The sequence below is a fragment of the Piliocolobus tephrosceles genome, chromosome 1, assembly GCF_002776525.5.
Source record: "Piliocolobus tephrosceles isolate RC106 chromosome 1, ASM277652v3, whole genome shotgun sequence".
In the NCBI taxonomy this organism is placed as follows: Eukaryota; Metazoa; Chordata; class Mammalia; order Primates; family Cercopithecidae; genus Piliocolobus; species Piliocolobus tephrosceles.
This window is the reverse complement of record NC_045434.1, coordinates 43,581,849-43,605,223: the sequence shown is the minus strand read 5'-3', so window position 1 is coordinate 43,605,223 and position 23,375 is coordinate 43,581,849. Positions and strand designations below refer to the sequence as shown.

Genomic DNA, 23,375 nt, shown 5'->3' with positions numbered 1-23,375 from the left:
AAAGAAAGAAAGAAAGAAAGAAAGAAAGAAAGAAAGAAAGAAAGAAAGAAAGAAAGAAAGAAAGAAAGAAAGTTTCACTCTATTGCCTAGACTGGTCTCAAACTCCTGGACTCAAGTGATCCTCCTGCCTTGACCTCCCAAAGAGCCGGGATTACAGGTGTGAGCCACCGTGCTCAGCCTAGTTGTTTTTTTTCCAAGTAAAATGTGCATGAATGAGCAAGAGTAGGTAATGGAAGGGTTAATAAATGCTTAAGGCAATGGATTGACATTTATTTTTTAAGTTTTTACTGGCATGATTATCCATAAGAAATTTGATAAAATGTTCACAAGTTAATATTATTAGTTTCATTTCATGACTATCTTCAATAGTAATTTTGTTACATGGGGGTGTGGGAGATGTTAAGAAATTCTCTATCCAAGGTGCCATATACATTAGGTGTGTTACTAGTCCTACATGTATTTTCTTTTCCTTCCTTAAGCATTTTCTTTCTTTTTTTTTTTTTTTTGAGACGGAGTCTTGCTCTGTCGCCCGAACTGGAGTGCAGTGGCCGGATCTCAGCTCACTGCAAGCTCCATCTCCCGGGTTCACGCCATTCTCCTGCCTCAGCCTCCCGAGTAGCTGGGACTACAGGCGCCCACCACCTCGCCTGGCTAGTTTTTTGTATTTTTTTAGTAGAGACGGGGTTTCACCGTGTTAGCCAGGATGGTCTCGATCTCCTGACCTCGTGATCCTCCCGTCTCGGCCTCCCAAAGTGCTGGGATTACAGGCTTGAGCCATCGCGCCCCGCCAAGCTTTTTCTTTCTTTCTATTGCTCTTCTTTCCCTCCCTCCCTCCCTCCCTCCCTCCCTTCCTTCCTTGCTTCCTTCCTTCCTTCCTTCCTTCCTTCCTCTTTTCCTTCTTTCTCTCTCTCTTTCTTTCCTTTTTTCTTATTTCTTTCTTCTTTTTTTCTTTCCTTTCTTTCTTTCTGCCACATATGATAGTTTAAGAAAATAGTTCAGCAAAATACTGTCTTATTTGTAAGGAAGACTTCATGATATGAATAGCTAACTATTCTGAATTTACATATTTTCCATCCTAGCATAATGTACAACTCCATCTCTCAAAAGTGTAAATTTTTCACATTTATTCAAAACTCCTTAGAGAGTAGATAATTTCATTCAGAGTTACCTGATTGTAGCCCAATTTACCTTAAAGTCTTTCTTCAGAAAGAAGAATACAAAAAAGCAAAAATCATCTCTGAACACTCCTTTAGGAGGTAGACTTCAGTCAGCCAAAGGATACAGTAGTCACCAGGAGTCCTCAGAGTCCTCTTGGTCACCTCTCTGGTTTCATTTCTGGAAATGCTTACTTAATCTGAGGTAACATGCTTCCTGCCGACTGGCGGATCACACATACACGATATTCCTCCTCAGTCTGACACACAGTCCGAGTCAATAAGCTGCCAGACTGCCGGCCTCTAAGGAAACTTCTCAACAAAGAACCTTCTCAAAACTACCTAGTATAAACCTCCTCCTTTTCCTTGGCTTTTAGCCACTGTCTCACCCACATTCAGATATGTTATTTCAGTCCTATTCTCTTCCTGCCTTAAGAAGAAAAAAACAACAAACCCCAGGTTATCCGGATTATTCAACAGAGGGGCACAGGAAGCAAGCCTCAATATGTGATCTTCTCTTTTTTCTTCTTTTTTTTTAAATCTTCACATAATTTAGAGAGAGAGTTTGTTATTTCCACGAAGAGTTGGGAACAGGACATTCATCTGGGATGTAATGTTCATTAAAAGAAATCAAGTAAGATCATTTTATCATTATACACGTTGCCTTGCAGTTACTGTTAAGAGAATGTGCCCCGTGGTAAATGTCATAGCAGGCTCATGAGTGCCACCTACCTTGTCTCTTCATTAACTAGGTGATGATCAGAGGACAGAAAGTAAACGAGCACAAGGTGCCTTATTTCTGTGTTTGTTTTTATTTTTATTTTAAGATCTTTGGCTCCAATGAAATTATAAGGTAACTTTTCCATTATTCATTAAGAACTAACCAAAAATACAAATGACACTCTTGAAAATATTATGAACTACAGGAGTTTACCACACTAAATACAAATACTAAATAAATTATCAAATAACTAAAAATCAATTCTTGTGGGAGCAGTGGTAATACTGCTTATAAGCCAACTTACTGTTCCAATTAATGTTACAATTGTATTCTCTTTTTCATGTAAACTTAATTGAATCAACTGATGTTGCCTGGGATAACCAAGGACAGCTTGTTTAAAATTCCTGCAGTAAACTTTTTGTATGCAAGCATTCTTCCAGTAAATTAATTATTTAAAAAGTCATCAATGTTATTCTGTCACCTTCTCTGTTCTCAGATAGATCTGTGTTACTTCCCAGATAGAGAAGAGATAGTAGGTAGTTGTGCTGAAAGTCCATCTGGCACTTCTCCCAGGTCCCTGCTGTTATGGCTCCAAATTCAGATTTAGCATGCCACCATTTCTTTATGCTATCAGTCCAGACAGTCAAAACAAAAATTAGTATTGATTAAAATACAGGTGGCAAGGCTTTTGGAAGAAACTGAATGTACATTTTTTGTTTGCTTAAATTAAATTTATTAATTTAAGAAAACATGTTTCTATGGTATTCTTATAATGAATGAAAACCACTGGTCCCCAGTTGAGATTGTCTACTTTCTCAGGTTTTGTAAATATTCATAATTTATTATAGGCTAATGGGTTAGATTTATCAAAAATCACTAGTTTAAGTGTACTAGGGGTGATTTGATTTTGTTTCCTTCTATTGGGTATAGATTAGTATAAGATGCTAACAGAATTCTGGTGAGTTAATGTTTAAGGGTTAAATAAACTGTGACAAGCATAAACTTCAGTGTAAACATTGCATTTAGCTGTTGGTGAATCTAATCTTTAAAAAGCTACTATTATTTGGTAAAAAGAGGATTTTCTAATAAAAATGTATGTTTAGCAGTATAATGCAAAAAAGGAATAGAGATGTGTTCTATTAAAAATGACTCTTAGGAATCAATGATTTTTATGAGTTTTATAACCTCAGTGTCAAAATAATACTTAAGAAATACCTTACATAGTGTTTTTAGGAAATATTTAGGTTGATTCAACTAAATTATTAATAAATTTAGAATGATTGAAATATTCACGAAGATTTAATATTTTCTCCATATATGTTAATAAAATTTATCAATGTAGCAAGATTTGTATCAATGTAAGCATATCTTTAGGATACCTAATTCTTCCTCCATTGTGGAGCCTCTACTTTGTGAACCAGAAACGCCCAAGACTCTGTTGAACAATATGGAAAAGGCACTGCCCCAGACACCTAAAATAAAGCAGAAACGGAAAATAACTTAAAATGTACCAGGTTTCAAAATAGTCAAACAAATCAGTGATATATTTTTATTTTGATCACTTACCCATTAAGAAATGCAAGGGGTTTTCTTCATACTTCTTAACAACTGTTCCCATAAAAAATTTGCTTCCAAACAAGTCAGGAGCCATGAAAGTACCATATTTAGCCATGCCAATTTCGTATGGACTAAATTCAACCCAATCTGAAAGCATTTTAAAAACAAGGCAATCCATTAATAGGAAAATGCTACAGCATGGTATGCACAGTTAATGATCACTCTAATAATGTCATGCTTATTCTCACGCACTTATTTAAAATACCGAAATGAAAACATTAGCCAAATGCCCATTATGTATATGACAGTGTGTGGAAGTTGGGGGAAAAACGCTTAGAGGTGAATAAGACAAGACGATACAAAAAGATCCCTTCTAATTTGCAGAAATTAGATACATTTTTCTATCTAAAAACTCAGATGTCTTTTTGAAGTCAGTTTTCATTCTATAGAATAGAAAACTGAAAACTGCTAGCTAGATATAAATTTCATCGAGCAGACAGAAGAAATTAAACTGTTTTTAACAATTCAAACCGTCTATTAAAATGAAACAAAATGTTTTCTAACATTTACCTTTTCTTCACCTTCACTTTAATTTTGCTTACTAACCATCTACTCTAACTCCACGAGATTGCAATACCAAGTTTTTAGGTTGAATGTCTTAGAAAAACATGGTAACAGTGCCAGAGACGTACACTGTCTAAGAGCGGGGGCTCTGGAGCCAGACTGTCTGGGATCAAATCCCATTCTGCTGCTTATGAACTGTGCTTACTGACTTGGGTATTATTCTCTCTCTGTCTTAGGTCCCTAATCTATAAAATGTGAATAAAATCAGTAGATAGTGTGTAGGATTGTTTTGAAGATCTACTGAGTTAAGAAATGTAAGGAGCTTAGAAGAGGACATAGCACATTTTTAATTGCTCAATAAATAGTAGCCACTTTATGTTTCATGTAAGAAGCAAGAACTCCTGGTTTCTGATTCCCATTTTCTACATTTGCAACTTCTTCATTCGTCTTCTTGTTGGTAAATGGTACTATTATTCATGCCACTACTCACTTTAGGATTACCCTTGATGGTTCTCTTTCCCTTATAGCTTACATGAGAAAAATAAAGTGCTGTAGACACTATCACCAGGTATGTTTAGAACTTGGTCACTTATCCATTTGTCCACCATGACTATACTGATACAAATTGCTGTATTCTCTCCCTCTCCTGGACCTCCACAATAGCCTCCTAAAATGCTTTTACTCTGTTCACCTATTGTCTTTTTGATATCCCATAGCCAGAATAAATCTTTAAAAATATAAATCACAGTACCCCACTGTCATCTGAAAGCTTCCCATTACACTGAAAATAAAAACAGGGCTTACAAGGTTCCATCCTGGCCTAGATCGCACTGCCTGTGAGATGTGACCACATCTCTTAATAATGTTCTATCACAGTTTGTCTTGCGTATCCCACTTCACTTCAGTTGCACAGCACAGGTCTTCTTACTGTTCCTCAAAGAAGTCAAGCTCATTCCCACTTCAGCATCTTACACTTGCTATTGCCTTCTGCAGTTATAATGCTTGCTCCTACTTAATCTTCATTTTAGGGTATTTGCCGATGGTCCATTACAAAATCCCAACATCATCCACCCCTGCCCAACTCATAATTCTCTGTCCCACTTCATTTTTTTTCTAGCTTTTCTCTTTCTGAAATTGTAATATGTCTGTAATATCTTATCCAACAAAACAAAATCCAAACAATTCCAAAATTCTCAAGCTTTTTTGTTACTTATTTGGTGGTAAAATCTGATCTGAATTCATTTAGTGAGAAATCAGTCTTGAATGTCAGTGGGGACTCTTATAATTCATTTATCCCACTTGACGTGGATATTTACATATCCTTCTGGAGAAATATCACTGTTTGATTATAAGAACCCACTGGGGTATTAGGTAATACACAATATGAATACCTTTATATCTCTAAAATCCAAACATTTTGAATTCTAAAACACACGTCACCAAAGGTTTGGAAAAGGAATTGTGGATCTATATTTATTATTTGTTCAATGGTAGGTCACAACATCCTCCTTTCGTGAAGGAAGAGATGAAATCACAACTTTGATAACATTGTAATTCATTATATGTCAAAGCCAAATGGTACATATACTTCATCAGAAAGTGGTGTGATTTACAATGATTTATATGAAATTCATGAGACATGACTAGCAATAAATCAGAGGTTGTTAGGAAAATTCCTGTATTCATACAAGGAATTTCCTATCTCTCAATTTCACAGCCCTATCATGGGAACTGAAGCATAACAACTTCCTGGTTCCTACTTTTCTAGCGATCTCTTCTTGATTAGTGCTGTGGCCTGGGCACACAGTAATTACAGGCATTCTCAAAAGCTAAGAGGAGCCCTGCACCCCTCACTGAAGAACTCACAGTGTTAGTTTTCAACTAATTCTCTCCTGCTGGTGACTCTACTTTTTGATCCAACCTCTCTCCTGCACCTCCATGTACTTCCAACTTCCTTTGGGGCTCTTACACTCAGATATTCTGTCATCTCCTCCCACTATATGTACCTAGATAAGAACTCATCACCCTTCTTCCCAGGCCAGCTTATCTATTTCAGTAAACCATGCTATCACTCTATCAAATCCATCATTGCATCACACCAATGACTTTTAGGCCTCTCATATCCATCTATTCTTTTCTTATCAGTATGTCCCTAGTTCCAGGGCCTTATCACAAAAGCACAATGATATCTCTGCTTCCAGCTTCATTCCTTTCCATTCTGTTTTCATTGGTCACCAAAGTACCTTTTTCAAAAACACTACATAAATAATTTTATTGCCCTGCACAAAAGCATTAACTATTTCCCATTATCATAAAAATCAAATAAAAATACTTCTGTCTGGAATTAAAATCATTCCATAACTTGGGATTAATGGTGCCTCCAAATACAACACCTTTTCTTCACCAATGTGTGCATAAGTCCTAGACTAGCTTTTTTTTGTTGTTTTTCTTAAGTGATTCCCAAAACATAACTCTGGCTTCCCTTCTGAACATTTTATCATATTGTTTCCATACAAAGATATCTTTTTACCTGTACTTGATAGATCCTTCTACATTCAACTTAAATCCAAGTTTCATCACTTTCATAAAGCCTTTCTTATGACTATACTAAATGTCTAAGATATCTCACCCTTATGTCAGGTCTACACACTTATGTCAGGTCTAGGTATATTATAGGAATTTTTCCATGCTTTATTTTTGTCTCTTTCAATAGGATTATAACTTCTAGAGGAAAAGTACTGTATTTGTACTCCTATAGTGTCGGTCAAAACATTTAGCATGATGTTTCATAACATGCTAAGTTCATAACCATAAGTTGTAATCCATAAATGCAGTTTATTTACCAGTGGAAATTCTTAAATGAATGTTTTAAGTCCTTTCTGCAATGTGATGTAGTGGAGGATTCAAGAATTTCTAACAGTTTAAACACCAATGTTTATTTGTTGAAAATTTCCAAGAAATTTCTAAATGAAAGGTGTTTAAAATTATTCCAAGATGGAAGGAAAATGTTATCCAGTATTGTTGAAGTAAAATTGTTAATAAAACTTCTGTAAGTTAATTTGATTACTTGACTCTTAAAAATATAATTCAGAGACTACCTCAACTTTTTCTTCTACACAGCCACTTTCAATCTAAGCATATATTAGAAGAATAAATTACAGACATGTCTCTATTCTTTTTTTCTCAATAACTCAAATAAAGCTACTTGAACCCTCAAGACATGAACTTTAAGATGTCTTATCTGGGTACAAGATTCACATAATTAATGTTTAATGATTTTGTCTAAATCTGTTGGAAGACACAGCTCAAACCTCCTTATCGTAGAAGCTTAACAATGAAGGTTAATGGTGTACCACTCATCTCAGTAGCAGTGCTGCAGTTAGGCAGATGTCAAACTCAGACACATCCAGATCCAAAGACTACTAACTGGATGTAAAACAGCTTTTTTTTCAGTCTAAAAGAACCCAAAATATCCACTCACCCAAACAGTATTTATTCTTTAATTATTTTAGTTAGGTTTTCTTTGAAAATAGCTATTGACTAAAACTTCAGAATAAAATATAACCACTGTGAAAAGTCCAGAACAATCATGACAATAAAAATAAAACTATTATATTTATATGTCTCTTTATAGTTTTCAGTCTCATCTTCTGCATATTTCATATTATTGCCTTAATAGCTCTGGAAGATAAATCTTAGGGTTAATATGTTTTTTAAATAAGCAGGAAAATAAGAATCAGAGATTACATGACAAGCCTTCTAAATTAGAATGTAGTGCTCTTTTGACCATATCATAATTCTTCCTGGGTGAAGGATGATTTATTTGGCCATGCAAAAATCTGACTAGCGTGCAAGTGTTATAGACCAACCAATTCCAAAAATTTCAAAACTCTCCAAGATAATAGCTATGGGGGGGAAAGCTATTTCATTATGGTGCTTACTTTTCTTATGTAATAAAGTCTTAACTCTCTACTATGAACTCCATTCTAGCCCAAGATGAGTGGTTCCCTGTTGCTGTTGAGCATACCAGATTTATCCTTGACCCTACTACACGCCCCCCTCCACAATCCAATAATTAAATGTGCCTTTCATATTCAAATCCTTTATTTATTATTATGCTTTAAGTTCTAGGGTACATGTGCACAACGTGCAGGTTTTTTACATATGTATACTATTCATCTTTAAGATCTAGACCTCTGACTTTTCTTACACAGCTTTCATAGAACATTCAAAATTGTTAAAATGTACTGGAAACTTGTTATTAGGGCCTGCCATTGTTTTATGTACTTTGTCTCATTTTTTGGCAAAACATTGTGAGAAGTCTCATCTTCACTTAACAGATGAGAAAACTGGGTCTAACAGAGGTTATATAACTTGGTCAAAATGACAGTGTATAGTAACAGCTCTGTACTCTCTTGTGCCTTAACTTCTTTAATACTTATTGCAAATTTTCCAAACATTTGCAAGGGTAGGGACAATATACTGTGGTGAGGAAAAAGGAGCTCTTCCTTAGCGCCTGGCAGACTATAATCCATATAGTCGGTACTCACTATGTATACATCAGAAGTTAGTATGGTGAAATAAAAAGAATAAAGGATTTTTGAAACCAATTCTCAGAACTGCTAATTACTTTCTAAGTGGCAATGTGCAAATTATTTAATCTTTATGAGGTTTTGTTTTTCCTTCTGTTAAAGAGAGCTAAAAATACCTACTCCCTGGTTGTAGGAAATATGGAATAAAATAGCAAATGTGATAAGTGCCTTCTGAACCATAAGCATGACAAACATTTTAGCCAATATTTTAATAAACATTTGAATGAATGGATCCCTTGTGTGCTAATTTTTGTAAACTATTCAAAATTTTTGTCTGACAAAGGCAGTTGAGAGAAAATTGAAAATTACAAAAGGATTCTGGATATATATCTGCTAATTACACACCATGCATGATGGTTTTTTAAGCTCATGGTGTGTCCGAACTCACTCAGATAACTTTCCTAAAAGTAGGATGAAACCCACCAGCCACAGTCAGAAATGCCATTGTGCTGCAGACTAACACTGACAGAGCCCTCCCAAAAGTATGCTATTGTGCCCCCTCTTTCTTTTTTCTTTTCTTTTTTTTTTTTTTTTTTTTGAGACAGAGTCTGTGGCCCAGCCTGGAGTGCCGTGGCACGATCTCGGCTCACTGTAAGCTCCGCCTCCCGGGTTCATGCCATTCTCCTGTCTCAGCCTCCCGAGTAGTGTTGTGCACTTTTATAGTATCCAAGAAGCAAAGCTTGAGAGGAAACAAGTGTTCACTCCTGAGATTTTAACAAAATGAGGCATTTGTTCATCAACCACAACAAATATACACAAGAACATTTTAGGTGCTGAATTATAAAAATTACAACAGCACTTTGAATGGCAAACATACAATTGGCTCTATATACCCATGAGTTCAGCAAATTCTATCAACTGCAGATCAAAAATATTTTTAAAAAATTCCAGAAAATGTAACGTTGTTGACATGTATACGTTTGATCTGTACTAAACATGTACAGACTTTTGTTCCTTGTAATTATTCTCTAAACAATATAACAACTATTTACCTAGCATTTACACTGTATTAGGTATTGTAAATAACCTAGCGATGATTTAAAGTATGCAGAAGAATATGTGTAGGTTACCTACAAATACTGTGCCATTTTGCATATGGGGGTACTGGAACCAATCCCCCATGAGTACCAAGGGACAACTGTAGATCACATTACCTAATTAATGAAAAGATAACCAACAAGTAAAATAATTTGCACTACCTAAAAGTACCAGGCATATTATTTTGTCAAAAGTTACTGAGGAATGGATAATTAAAATTGAGTTACTGATTGTATCCATGATTTTTATTGTATTACAGTAAATGAAACTACATTAGTTACTAGTTTTATGGAATATTCTCTGCAACCAGAAAATCATCTCACTTAATATTTTCTTATATTTTCAAAGTCTTATGTTACAGAAAATACATTTATTTATTTATTTATTTATTTATTTTTTTATTTTTTATTTATTTTTTTTATTATACTTTAAGTTCTAGGGTACATGTGCATAACGTGCAGGTTTGTTACATATGTATACATGTGCCATGTTGGTGTGCTGCACCCATCAACTCGTCAGCACCCATCAATTCATCATTTATATCAGGTATAATTCCCCAATGCAATCCCTCCTCCCTCCCCCTCCCCAAATAAACTGAAATTGCTTATGACCTTCCTCTAAAGAAAACCATGGGAAACTGCAATTCAGAGGTTCCAGAAAGTGTTCTGAGAAAGGAAACAGCATACCTGCAAACATTAGCTCTGAAACGTCAGGTTTGACATGAAGACAGGTGAAAAGAGGTAAAGGGCATTGTGCAGTATTGACTTTTTCCTTCAAACTACTCAGGGTAGTATTCATTCTCTGTCCACAGAAGAAAGAAAAAGATGACTTTACATTTATAAACTGATAAAGGAAGAATGCTATTCAAAATGTACTTCCAATCAAAATCTTATAATTTTATAATAAAAATAACTCTTATTACTTCTAGAAATTACTAGGTCCTGAATAAACAACAAAAAATAAGCTCTATGGAAGTAACTATCTTCATTTAAAAAATCATCATAACTCTAGAGACTATGTCTACATCTGAACTGGAGAATGAATTAGCAAGTGTGGAGCCTGGAAGAAATTTAGCCCCTGGACCCCTTGTCACAGGCTCTCCTCTGCTTCATCTTCAAGGAAATATCAATTTAATCATGTATCAAGTGAGTCTGTTCTATGATCCCCTTCCTTTCTTGAATCTGTTCAGGCAAACTTCATTCTTCCTCATCTAAAAATGTTACCATTCTTGGAGGGAACAGGCAGTTAAGGGTTAAAATGTGAATTTTCTTTTCTTTTTTTTTTTTTTCCCAGAGAAAAGTAATACAAAAGCACTTCCTCACACATTCAAAACCTTTACATCATTGGAATGAATTAGTAAGCACTAGTTGAAAGGTAGAAGAATTATAATCTCTGGTGGGGAGAATGGGCTTAGTACACATAGTTGGACGAATAAGTAGAGTCCAGTGACTTTTATAAAATGTATTACATTTTCTTTTATTTAAAATATAATATTATAATATGTCCTGTCTACTTGTTATAAAAGTAATGTAGATTGAACTGTAACTTACATTATGAATTAGTGTTTCTCCTATTAACATCCCAAAAATATCAGTAAAGGTGACAGGTTGTCCAGAGCTTTTCTTCTTCCATAAAGACTCAACATATCTTTTAACTTTCTGTGGTGTGAGAAGTAAAAGGGGGTTGTGGCTAACATTTTTCATTAGTTCTTCATTAATCTCCTCTGGCCCTTTCTCTGGAAAATCAGGGTGAGAATACAAGGTTGACATGTACCTAAACAGAAAACAAAACACAATCAGTAAAGACAAAGGGCATGACACAGCAGTCTCCAAAGAAAGTAGGCACACTCTGTAAATAAAGCATGGTGGATATATTTGGTTAACTTCATTATCTTATTGCAGATATTAAAACATTTAAGAAAAGAATGTGTCAATCAGAAAGGAGTTGGTCTACCATGAAGGCAAAGTAAAAAAGAGGTGTCAGAGGAAACACTGAACTTTCATCCACAGTCTAAGAGAGAGGGTGCCCTACTAGGCCTACTGTCCATTATCTAGTGTGCCAGGAATGGGGTATCTCTATCAGACTATTAGAGACTGATGACAGAGAACATCTGAGTCATGTAAATGAACTGACTTGTCTGGCTACAAGACTAGTCAAGGAATCTGATCATCTAAATTTCTATGATGATTATCTACAGGTAGAAAATGTCTTGTCCCAACTATTGTAAATTCTTAATTACCTTAACAAATGATTTTTTTTTTCTTTAATTATCCACTGGCCAACTAGACAAAAATCTCAAACCCTGTCAGCTGTAGGTCTCTAAATTAGTGAATATATGAATCTGAAGGCAAAATCCTAAAGAGAAATAAGATCTTTAAAGTAAATGCTTTCTTATGAAGCCTCTTGGCTGCCAGCCATTTGGCCACTTCTGGTAAAACTGGAAATCACCATGAACGTTGATATTTGATATCTAGATAATAAATATTCAGTTGTGGTGCTCCTGCCTGTGAACCAATACCTCTAGTATGGTGGATCTCATGCTGACTATTAATTACTCATTTTCTTATCTGTTTCCCTCCATAAATTGTATCCTCCTCCTTCATGAAATAAATTTTGTTTTTTCATCTTTTTTAGCCTCAGTGACTAGTTAATGTCTGGCATATTACAAGTACAGCTTAGGAAACACACATAACAAAATAAAAATGGAATATGTAAACACTCCATCACTTCATCCAACCAAGGAGAAAATAGCACATGTTTTAATCTCTTATTTCCTTGGGATTCAAATCAAAATGTCTATTATAATGGTTATTGTACCTTCGAGGGGAGAAAACTAATTCTTGTTAGGCCCCAACTATATTCTGGACACTGTGTTGGTCAATTGTTCATAAGCTGTTGTCCTGAAGACTCACAGTGGCTTTCAAATATTCTATTTTAATTATCAGGAAAGAGAGCATTGGGAAATTTAAATAACATACTCATACTCCCCAGTTTATGACAGCAGAACTGGAATTCACAATTTGTCCTCTCCCTGATAGGCTTTTTTTTGTTTTAGTCTATTATACAAGACTTCAGTTTTTAGAGACCAAACTATTCCCATTTCACAATAAATTATAATTCCTCATTGGGTTTGAGTTCCTTGGAAACAAACTGAGAATAATTATGAGTTCATAAATGGAGAGTAACAGACCCACAATGGAACACATGTGCAGAAAAAAAAAAACTTAAAAAAATTTTTATACAACAAATTGAATTTGAAACAGTTTCCTCAACATGTGGTAATGATAAATCAAATAGACTTGCTCAACTCAACTTAGTATAATCATCAAATAGCTATAAAAATGCAGCTTTGAATACTTGAAAGACACACAGTTCATTTATTCCTATAGTTATTCCAAAGTCTGCGATGTGATCTATCCAAATCAACAAAGATATGATATTCTGGACCTTCTCATACTTTTAATCAATGCACAATATGCTCTCTGAAGGTTGAAGTAATCTGGTGTATTCTCGCTCTCTCTTTCTCTCTTCCCCTCTCATGAAGCAGTTGGCTTGGAAATACAAACCCTGGTGAGAAACTGAAAAACCTAGAATACTTCAACAATTGGCATTGGGTTAATGGTCTCTGCTTGTTCAGCATTTATGACACATATTCCTTAGAATTCACAAGGTGAGTTGGATAATCTTTTCATGGTGTCCCTGCAGTTACATCTGAGTGAAACTCTCTCAAAAAGTAAAATAATAAAACATACAAGTATCACCCCAATTTCTAACTCTGTAGTTAAGCCTTAATTTTTATCTCTTTACCAATGATGTTTCCCAATTATATCAGTCAAGTTTCAAAAAGACAGTAGCTTAGACATAGCAGGGCCTCTACAAATTAGTTAATTAATGAATGAAAGGGTCTCAGGTTTATTTACATAAAAATCTGGAAATATTTGCCTCGAGTTTTTCAACATATTTATATGATAGGACACCTCATTCTTTTTATCTAAATGCATTTTAAATCTAAATCATGCCAGAGAGGAAGCGATGCTCAGTTCAATCCCTGTCTCCAAATCAAATGGTCAATGTTTTAAAATACCAGTAGCTAACCACCAGACTTGCTGAATCCGAACTTTCATGGGTAAACATTTAGGGTGAAACATTTAGAATTTTTGTGCTTAAAAAGTGCAGAAGTGATTCTCATCTGCAACTAAGATTTGGAATGACTTGAGAAGACTCTCAACATCTGTTAAGCAAATATCTTAAAACTCTTTAAAAACCCCTACATTAATTTTCCCATAAAATGCAGTTACTTAACGCATTTCTTCGTTTAGTGATTAAGCAACTATGACCTAAGGAAAGTCAGGCACTGTGCTAGGTAAGAGAGATTCATTAGGGAACAAGACAAGCTGAATTCTTAAACAACACATTTTCTCTAACACGTATCTTGACCTTTGATCCTGTCACATCTTATGTGACAATTTTTGTTATTGTTTCTTTTCTCATTGTTTCAAGAATTTTTCGTACTGTTAAACTGAAAGTTCTCGCTCTCAAATACTATTTCAGTTGGTTCAATAAATTGGACCATATTGTCTACCGATGCAGAGCGGCTCTCACTTCTTTTTAGATGGTAATACTGTACAAATTTGGCAGTCAACATCCAATAGCCCCTTATGATGCTATAAAAGAACAGCTGAGGAAGAAAGCTGTGCTAATCCTGAGTAAAAGAACACAGGATTACTGTCCTGGTTTTTTAGTTCACTTATTTCAGGTCTCCAGGTTGGCTAATACTTACATTTAATGAATCACAACTATCATCCAAAATTAATTTCAGAAGTAATTAGCATAAAGGTAGTAGCAGGTATAAGGGAAGCTTTGTCCTACCTAAAATTCTCTTTTGTGATCACAGGAAACTTTCTGGGAGGTCCAGGGCTTCTCCAGATATTTCCGTATTACCTCACTTATACCAAATAATGGCCGTGTATCAGCAGAATATAAAAGGTTACACAACATAGAAGTGTAATGTGTTTTTCCAAGTCTTTCCGAATTCCTTCCTTTGAACTTTTTACCTTCTCACCTGTACTTTTTAAGAGAGAACTGTGAGCATGAATCATCCTGACCACTTTTTCTTCTGGTAAGGGAGCATCTCTTCTTTCCCTGGTTAACACCTTCACCTGTGCTTTCCATCTTGTGTCCTGTCTCTGCCGGAGTCTTTTTCTATCTATGATCCTTCTATTTCCATCTATCCCTCTACATTATTTTCTACACCTCAGACATCTATGAAAATGCTCAACCCTCTTAAATTCTGAAAAAAATTAATAAAAACCCTTCCCTAGGCCCTATATTCCCTTCAAACAATGGCTGAGCTCCTTTCTTCCCTTTCCAAACAAAGTACTTGAAATAAGAGATGGATTTTATGAGGTTCACATGCCTATTTTTTGGGCTTTCATGTTTTATTCACTTCTTATTTTTTACAATCTCATGCTCAAAAGTATCTTCTTTTTTTTTTGAGATGGAGTTTCTCTCTTGTTGCCCACGCTGGTGCAATCTTGGTTCACTGCAACCTCTGCTTCCCGGGTTCAAGGGATTCTCCTGCCTCAGCCTCCCGAGTAGCTGAGATTACAGGCATGCACCACCATGCCTGGCTAAATTTTTTGTATTTTTAGTAGAGACGGGGTTTCTCCATGTTGGTCAGGCTGGTCTGGAACTCCCGACCTCAGATGATCCACCCACTTTGGCCTCCCAAAGTGCTGGAATTACAGGCATGAGCCACCACGCCCATCCCCCAAAAGTATCTTTTAATTACTTTTACTAGTGGTTCCTGCTAAAACAACTAACCAAACCCAATCCTTTGCTAAGCTTTCACAGATTTTCAACATTATTAAAACATCCATTCCTTCTTGAAGCATCCTTCCCTCTAGATCCCATCTTTTACTTGATTCTCCTCTATGACAGCTTATTTGCAGTCTCTATTAGGGTTTTATTTTCTTTTTATCTATGAAATTTTGAAGTGTTACAGGGTTCCATGAATTAAATTCTTGGTGGTAATAGATAAAATGGTAGAAGTTGGTGGAATTACCTAGGGAGAACATATTGATATAATAGACCAAAAGAGAAGCCCTGAGGGAAAGCCCACATTAAGGAGAGAAACTGTGGAAGTGGTAGGGACAATATATGGAGGAGGGACCAATCAGAGAGGATGAAATAAAACCAAAAAGGCATGATAGGAACAATTAGAAAAAAGGACAAATCAATGTGTGAAATGTCTCAATCTCCAATCCCTCCCTCACCAACCCCACATACCCTGAGAAGTCAAGGAAAATAAGAACTTCGTAAATTAAGTGGTCTACGAGTGAAAATTTATTACAAGGAATGAGCAACCTTTTAAGGAAATGAAATAAAAAGGGAAACGCTGATCTTTAAGGAAATAAGACTGTGAAAGATAGAGTAGAAGTATACATATGTGTATGTGTGTGTATGTGTGTGCACATTTAAAGTCCTTTTAATTACTATATATACATAAAAATGTGTGTGCACATTTAAAATCCTTTTAATTACATTTTACAGGACTTGTTTACTGACAGGGGAATGTAAGAAGATATTGCACCAAATCTATAACCAAAGCAATGACTATAACTCTAATCAAGCTCACACATACACAATTATATCCCCAAATCAGCGCTCAAGGTCTAGTCTTGCTTTATTAGATGAGTTTAAGAAAGTAAACTTCTTACAGTTGTCAGTGATGGACAACAGGGATCTAATAAATAGTGAGTACAAAGAAAGAACACCACTCAAAGAATAATAACAAAATGATTGAGTAGGCGAACTAACGTAAGGGTCCAAGATTTTCTAACACATTACTCATTGAACAGGCAGATGCCTGCTCTTTCCTTCAAGGGAAAGAATAATGATGGGCTACACCCTTCCTTCAGAAGAAATAAATCATTTTGAGGGTACATATAGAGAAGACGGCAACGATGGCTCTACGTTTTTGTTTCATGACTAAATAATCTGATTCAAAACATTTAAGAAACTGTAGATGATTTAAATGTGAAACTCTCTGTAAAATATATAGATGTCCCAGAAAAGAGTGTGGTTTAGTAGAAAGCACTCAGAATAACAGATCAAAAGCCTGAGTCTATATGCTAGCTCTACTAGTGATGTTGCACAAATAATTTGGCTTCTAAGTCAAATTTTCTTTAGCATAAAAATGAATAAACTCATACCCTTCTCACAAGATAAAATGACACAGAAACTTTAAAATGCTAGACATATATAATACGATATTCTGACAGATGAGTTTTGCCATGGCCGAATGACTAGAAAGGCCTTCTAAGTCCAAGACAGATCTTTAGTAATAAGGTGATACTCTTATTTGAGACATGTGAGCAACAACTTTCATTTGATTTTCAATGTGCTTATGTGAGGTAAGCAAACCAAAAAGTATGTAGTATCTTCTTTGAAAAGGTTTTATAAATATATTTGTGAAAATCTACAGAGTACAGGTACTATACATATGGATGTTTTAAGTCTCCACCTAAATTGAGCTGAGTTTAAATACATTTAAAGGACTAATTTCATATTTAGATGAAAATCAATGAAATACATTATATGTTTATATTCAAAAAATTGTTTTCTTTGTTTTGTATACTATGGTGTCTTGTATCTTATTCTATTTGCCCTAAAGAAGAAAATGAATATGTAGTGAATCATGGAGACTTAGACGTGTTCACTGAAGGACTACAAATCAGCAAATTATAAGAAGATTAAATTAATTATGGGTGGAGTATGTTGTTCCACTTCTATTTTTATCTAGAATTATTTTCAATTAGTCTTTTTTATTTTATGTTTTAACTACATTTTAAGTTACAAAGTGTCTTAAAAGAAGCAAATTTGCAACAAAAAGTTATTATTAAGTATGGATTTGTCTTTAAAAAAATCGTTTAAAGAAGATTGTGGCATCAAACTGGAAAGTTTTGTAATTTAAAGTTAATGATCAATTTTCTAAATCCCCTTTTCTGTTCTAGTGCTTGAGTTAGATACATCCTAAATATTTAAAGTTATAAAACTAAAATTAAAAATGCATACTAACCAGGTGGAGCCAGAAAGACCAGCAATGTAGGTAGCACAATCCAGAATTCCTGATTCGTATAGTGCCTTCATCACACCAGAGAATCCCACCATGGCTCGGAAACCCCCACCTGAACCCAATATGGCTACCACAGGCACCTGAAATGATGCAACAGAGAGATTTGTACACAAAGTAAAAATCATAAAATACAGTTCCCTTTAGTCTCAATCTTTATGTTATACATCCCATATTTTGTCCCAAAGAAGTATAAGTTAACTTCATACTTTAGTAATGCCTAATTTTTTAAAGGAAGAAAATAAGGCCTGGTGCAATGGCTCATGCCTGTAATCCCAGCACTTTGGGAGGCCGAGGCGGGTGGATCACCTGAGGTCAGGAGCTCGAGACCAGCCTGACCAACATGGTGAAACCCCATCTCTACTAAAAATACAAAATAAAAAATAGCTGGGCGTGCTGGCAGGCGCCTGTAATCCAAGCTACTTGGGAGGCTGAAGCAGGAGACTTGCTTGAACCCAGGAAGCAGATGTTGCAATGAGCCAAGATCGTGCCATTGCACTCTAGCCTGGGCAACAGAGCAAGACTCCGTCTCAAAAAGAAAAAGAAAAGAATGTTTCGTATAAGAAAACAAAAAAAGCAATGTCTATTAGAAAAAAAATTATTAAAATGACCAACTTACTCTATTTAATAATAATAATACTCCATATTTGTTCAACCTTTTGCAAATTTTTGACTTGCTTTCAGGGACATTGTTTTATTTAACTCTCAGAAATCATGTAAGGTGAGCAGATGGAAAGTATTTGCTGGTTTTGCAGATGAAAGTTCTATACTGATTATGTTACTTGTGTAAGATCTACTAGTTGGTAATTCGTAGTTGAGTAAGCCCCTTGCCTTCAGGTTACATTTGCAGAGAGCATCTTTAACATCTGGTGACCGATCTGATGTTAGCAGTAAAAGAGAGGAAGGTGGGTGGTCGGACTTAGGGTTTCTAGCTTTGCTCTTAAGCAGATGATGCTATCATTACCCAGAACAAGGATCCTAAGGCATGAAGTTAGGTGAAGGAAGAAACAGTGTGCTCAGTCTTAGAAATGCTGAAAACACATGAACGCATTGTGTTTCAAGTATTGGCACCTGATCCCTGAGTGACCACTTACCAATATGACATATACATATATTCATGGAATGATTATTTTACAACCAGGAGGACCAAAAAGATTGTATAGTCATAAGAGATAGTAGTTGTAAGGAAGCCAGATAAGAATTTAGAACAAAGAGGAAGGATTTGAATTAAGCCTTGAAAGGGGGTTGAGTATATAGGCAGTATAATAATAATAATAATAATAATAATAATAATAGCAAATATTTAACCTTTAAATTGGGAAAGAGAAATCTGCAGAGTCCAGATCTTATTAGAGTTAGAGCAGTGAATAGTAGAACACCTAGGACTAAATTCCTGACCCAGAACTGTACACTAACAAGTGGTCTCAAATCAAAAACACTAGACCTCAAACTACATGCAAACTGGAAACCTCATAATGAAAGCACACTCTACAAGTGCAGTGCAATGGAAGGATCTAAATGGCTTTGAACCTGTGTATGTATATATGTGTATATGTGTGTATGTCTGTGTATCTTTATATAGATGTATATGGGTTGGTGTAAACACCATGCTCTCAAACACAGATTTTTAAACTGTAAATAAAGTAAAATATATAAGTCTTTAAAAGCTTGTCTGGAGGGGGAAATAAACCTAAGGTAGGAAACTAAAGTACATTATACAGAGGATGAATAGAGTACAATAAAGAATTAGGTGCAGCAGTAGTTATAAGAAAGCTAGATATGAAGTTAGAATGAAAAGGAGGGATTTGAATTCAGCCTTGAAAGGGGGTTGAGTTTGCAGGCAGTATAATAAGAATAATAATAACAATAAAAGCAAGCATTTAACATTGCTATGTGCTCAGTTCTGGGCCTAGGGTTCAGGTCAAGATAGGCATAAGCAGGAAAGGGTATGTGATCTGGGAACCAAACTACTTGGGGTCTTAGTATTGTAGCAGGTGTATATTAGGGAACTGGGAAAATAGGATTATGAAGGGCATTGAGGAAAAGCAATTTCAAGATTAATACTGTAAAACATGGAAGGCTGTTCATATTCAAAAAATATTTGGGGACATTTGAGTCTAGGTATGGTTAATTGTGGCATTGTATTATTAAAAATAACCAATCCAATACAAATCAGGTAGTTCAGAATAGAGAAAAAAAGTTCTTAGTAACAGATCATACTGTTCATTTCAACACACAGCAAACAGCCTGCACTCTTATTCAACATGAGATTTAATAAGATAAACTGGAAAAATGAACTTAAGAGCTTCTCTAATCCTGAGAAAACAACCTCCCAGATGTACTTCTTCAAATACCAACAGCCCAACACATACTGAAGATGCATATGGTACATTGCTTGGAATTTTCTGGAAACAGCCTCCTGTTAAACTGGAATTCATGCGTTAGGTAACCTACTGTTCTCATTATCGCTTTGAAGTAATTCTGAAGGAGGTTTTCAGGTCACGGTTTTAATTCAGATACTTCTGTTGTCATCAGGGGAAGGAAAATGTTAGATATTTGTACATAAAGTTGAATAATCAAATAATTGTGCAGATTATAATTACCTTCATTTGTTAAGTATGCATTTATATTATATCATTTAATTTTCATAACCTATCAGTACATATTATTACTCCGTTTGTTTGTTTTGTTTTTGAGACAGGGTCTCTCTCTCTCACCCACACTGGAGTCTCTCTCTGTCACTCAGGTTGGAGTGTACTGGCATAGAGATGGGGTTTTGCCATGTTGCCTAAGCCTCCCAACGTGCTGGGATTATAAGCATGGGCCACCACACTGGGCCTATAACCCCATTTTTAAAAATAAAGCAATTTAAACACAGAGAAGATATTTTTTTCTAATGTCACAAAGCTAGAAAGTGGTATTTGGAGTCAAAGTTGGGTCTGCTATATAATAAAGCTATTATTTCACTATGCTCTACTTTGTCTCTCAAAACAAATAGCTCCTACTTTCCCCCAACTAATGTTGTGTCCTAAGGCCAAGAAAATCCTCTGTGGGTTCAGTTTACTTATTATAAAAGTATTGATCTTGATATATTAATGGGTAAAAATATTGATCTTGAAGCTTTTAGTGACTAGTAACATTCTAGATTCTGTAACACCTACAGAAACATGAATTATAAAACTATAAAATTATAACTATGAACTATAACAAAGAATGGGAAATTAGATTTGTCAAGAACATATCGTACGTGCCTTGCACTCTCTCATGGACACTTTCACACAATTTATTTCATTTACTCTTCCCAACTCTCAAAAGGAAATCACTGTTTGTTTCATTTTTCAAATGAGGAGTGCAGATAATACCTAATAGCTAATAAGTAGTACAACCAGGATTTGAGCTGAGGTATGTCTGGCACCAAAATTCCTTACTCTTTCCTTTGTCATTGCTCAGAAAGAAAGGGGTAACCTTTACGGAGTGAAAGCACTGATGCTTAGTCAAACTATATTTCAAATTATGTGTCACTTCAAATAATGTCAGGACAATTTTATGTAATAAACAAAGACTAAGTTTAGAGTTTTAATAGTCTTGCTCATTCTGAAATAATGTTCAAAGAAATAATACGAAAGTTATAAGGTTCAGTTGTTAGTCATAGCTCTAATTCTAAGAGAATCAAATACGTGTTCCTGAGAAGGTTTGGGGTTGTATTTGGACCTAGTAGCACTAGTATTTAGATATAAATGATGTCAATAAATATTTCTGATACTTCCTTCATATGATTATGGAAAATGAGTTTTCACTTACCAAAAACTTTGTGTTTTGACTTAATTATCCTGGTACATAAACTTATTGACATTATTAATTGCCTCCCTTTCAAAAGAAAATTCTGAAGTATTCAAGAATATTTTTGTCATAAACAGTTAGATAAATACATTTCTCTCCCTGGCCTCTATATTAGTCAGGTTCTTCAAAGAAACAGAACCAACAGCATGAGTAGATATATAGAAAGAGATTTATTACAATGAATTGTCTCACACCATTAAGACCAGTCGAGTCCAAATCTGCAAAATGAGCTGGCGAGCTCCATACCCAGGAGAGCCTATGGTGCAGATGGAAGTTCAAGGGAAGTCGGCTGGAGAATTCCCTCCTGCTCAGTGAGGCAAGCCTTTTTGTCATATTCAGGCCTTGAATGGATCGGATGAGGCCCACCCACATTATAATAGTAAGGATAATCTGCTTATTCAAAGTAAGCAACAACACCGGCAGCAAATCTAGCACTTGGTCTTATGATGCCTCTCCATTGCTTCTGACATGCGGACATTTGCTTGCCTCTCCTGGACCCTGTTTCCCTCACAGCTTCCATTTCTCAGCAGTCAAGGGCTTTGAGCCCCTCAGAGTGCACTACCTTGCTGACTGCAGTCTGGGCCCCTTGAACATGTAACCTGCTCTCTAGACCAGTTAGACCAGTTTCCAGCTCTGTTTTATTCCGTGGCTGTTTATATCCCACCACTTCCTCAGATAAGAAAAATTCAGCTCCACCTCTTGATTCCTGAAACCCAACCCTTGCAAGCCCAGGCCTGCTCAGTTCCTGTTCCTATACCCCACTAAAGGGAGCCCTCCACTGCCTGTCTTTCAACGTTTACCATCTGAAAGAGGAACAAAGATTGATAGTACAAAGTGTCATTGTCAGAATGAAGGTGAAAAGAGGGGGGAAAATATTCTCGAGGAAGGAAAGCAGAAAAACAGGAATGGCAATGCTTATTGACAGCTCAAGGTTGATCTCTCTTATCTCCTTCAGAAACTGTCTTGCTCTGCCTCTCCCTCCCCGACTAGATGATCCCTGTTTCTCTGGCCTTTCACTTAACTTATATGACAAATGTAAGTACCAAGTGGCACTCAGAGAATTAATTACTTAAGGCCCATATTTTACTTCTATTTTCATCCAAAGCTGTCTATTTGTTTAAACTGAAATATGATCCTTATAGTCTTCCTTAAGAAAAAGCATTATCTCTTTTATACTCTGACAACAAGAAGAATCTCTTTTCTCATTTCTTTACTACTCTAATTCCAGATTTTACTCCCCCAACCAACCTTGTTACGTTATAGCTAGTTTTTAGGGGACATAGAGACTGGATAGTAACATTTCACTTCACAGACACAACTGTAATCTGAAAACTTCATTTAACCAAAAACTATTTTAGAACAAGAAAATTTTAAAAAGTGGCTTCTGAACTACCAAAACACACCAAAAATCCCCATACACAAAGTCATGTATCTTGCTCAAAGAAAAGATCTTAGCCCTCTTCTCATAAAGAAATTATATTAATTAGAGACACTGTTTTAACAGCAAGTGTACTTATCAGATTTGAATTCCAGAGCAACAAAGTTGAAAGAGAAAAGGGCAGTGTGAAGAAGTCACTTCAAGCGGCCACACAGGGCACAGAACAGTGGCAGCTGAATGCAAAGGAAACAGGCCTGAGAATGCCCAAATTGGTTCAGTCTGAGCAAGAAATTACACATTTCAGGAAGATTTCCACCTACATAAACAAAATCAATAATTTAAAAAAAAAATCTCAGTACTTAAGAGAATAAACTCTTAGGCTTTAAAAAATCTTAAC

The 23,375-nt window shown here is 35.5% G+C and overlaps 1 protein-coding gene across 6 annotated transcripts in view; it reads right to left on the bottom strand.

The window, feature by feature from the left end:
* PLA2G4A (phospholipase A2 group IVA) overlaps window positions 1-23,375 on the bottom strand; it is a 149,489-nt gene that overhangs the window by 39,061 nt on the left and 87,053 nt on the right. For all 6 annotated transcript variants that reach the window (XM_023203417.1, XM_023203416.1, XM_023203418.1 and 3 more), the window contains 5 exons: window positions 17,707-17,843; window positions 11,177-11,399; window positions 10,313-10,427; window positions 3,442-3,579; window positions 3,255-3,347 (listed from right to left, as the gene is read on the bottom strand). In XM_023203417.1, the coding sequence (XP_023059185.1) occupies window positions 3,255-3,347; window positions 3,442-3,579; window positions 10,313-10,427; window positions 11,177-11,399; window positions 17,707-17,843 (706 nt within the window). The remainder of the gene's footprint in view (window positions 1-3,254; window positions 3,348-3,441; window positions 3,580-10,312; window positions 10,428-11,176; window positions 11,400-17,706; window positions 17,844-23,375) is intronic.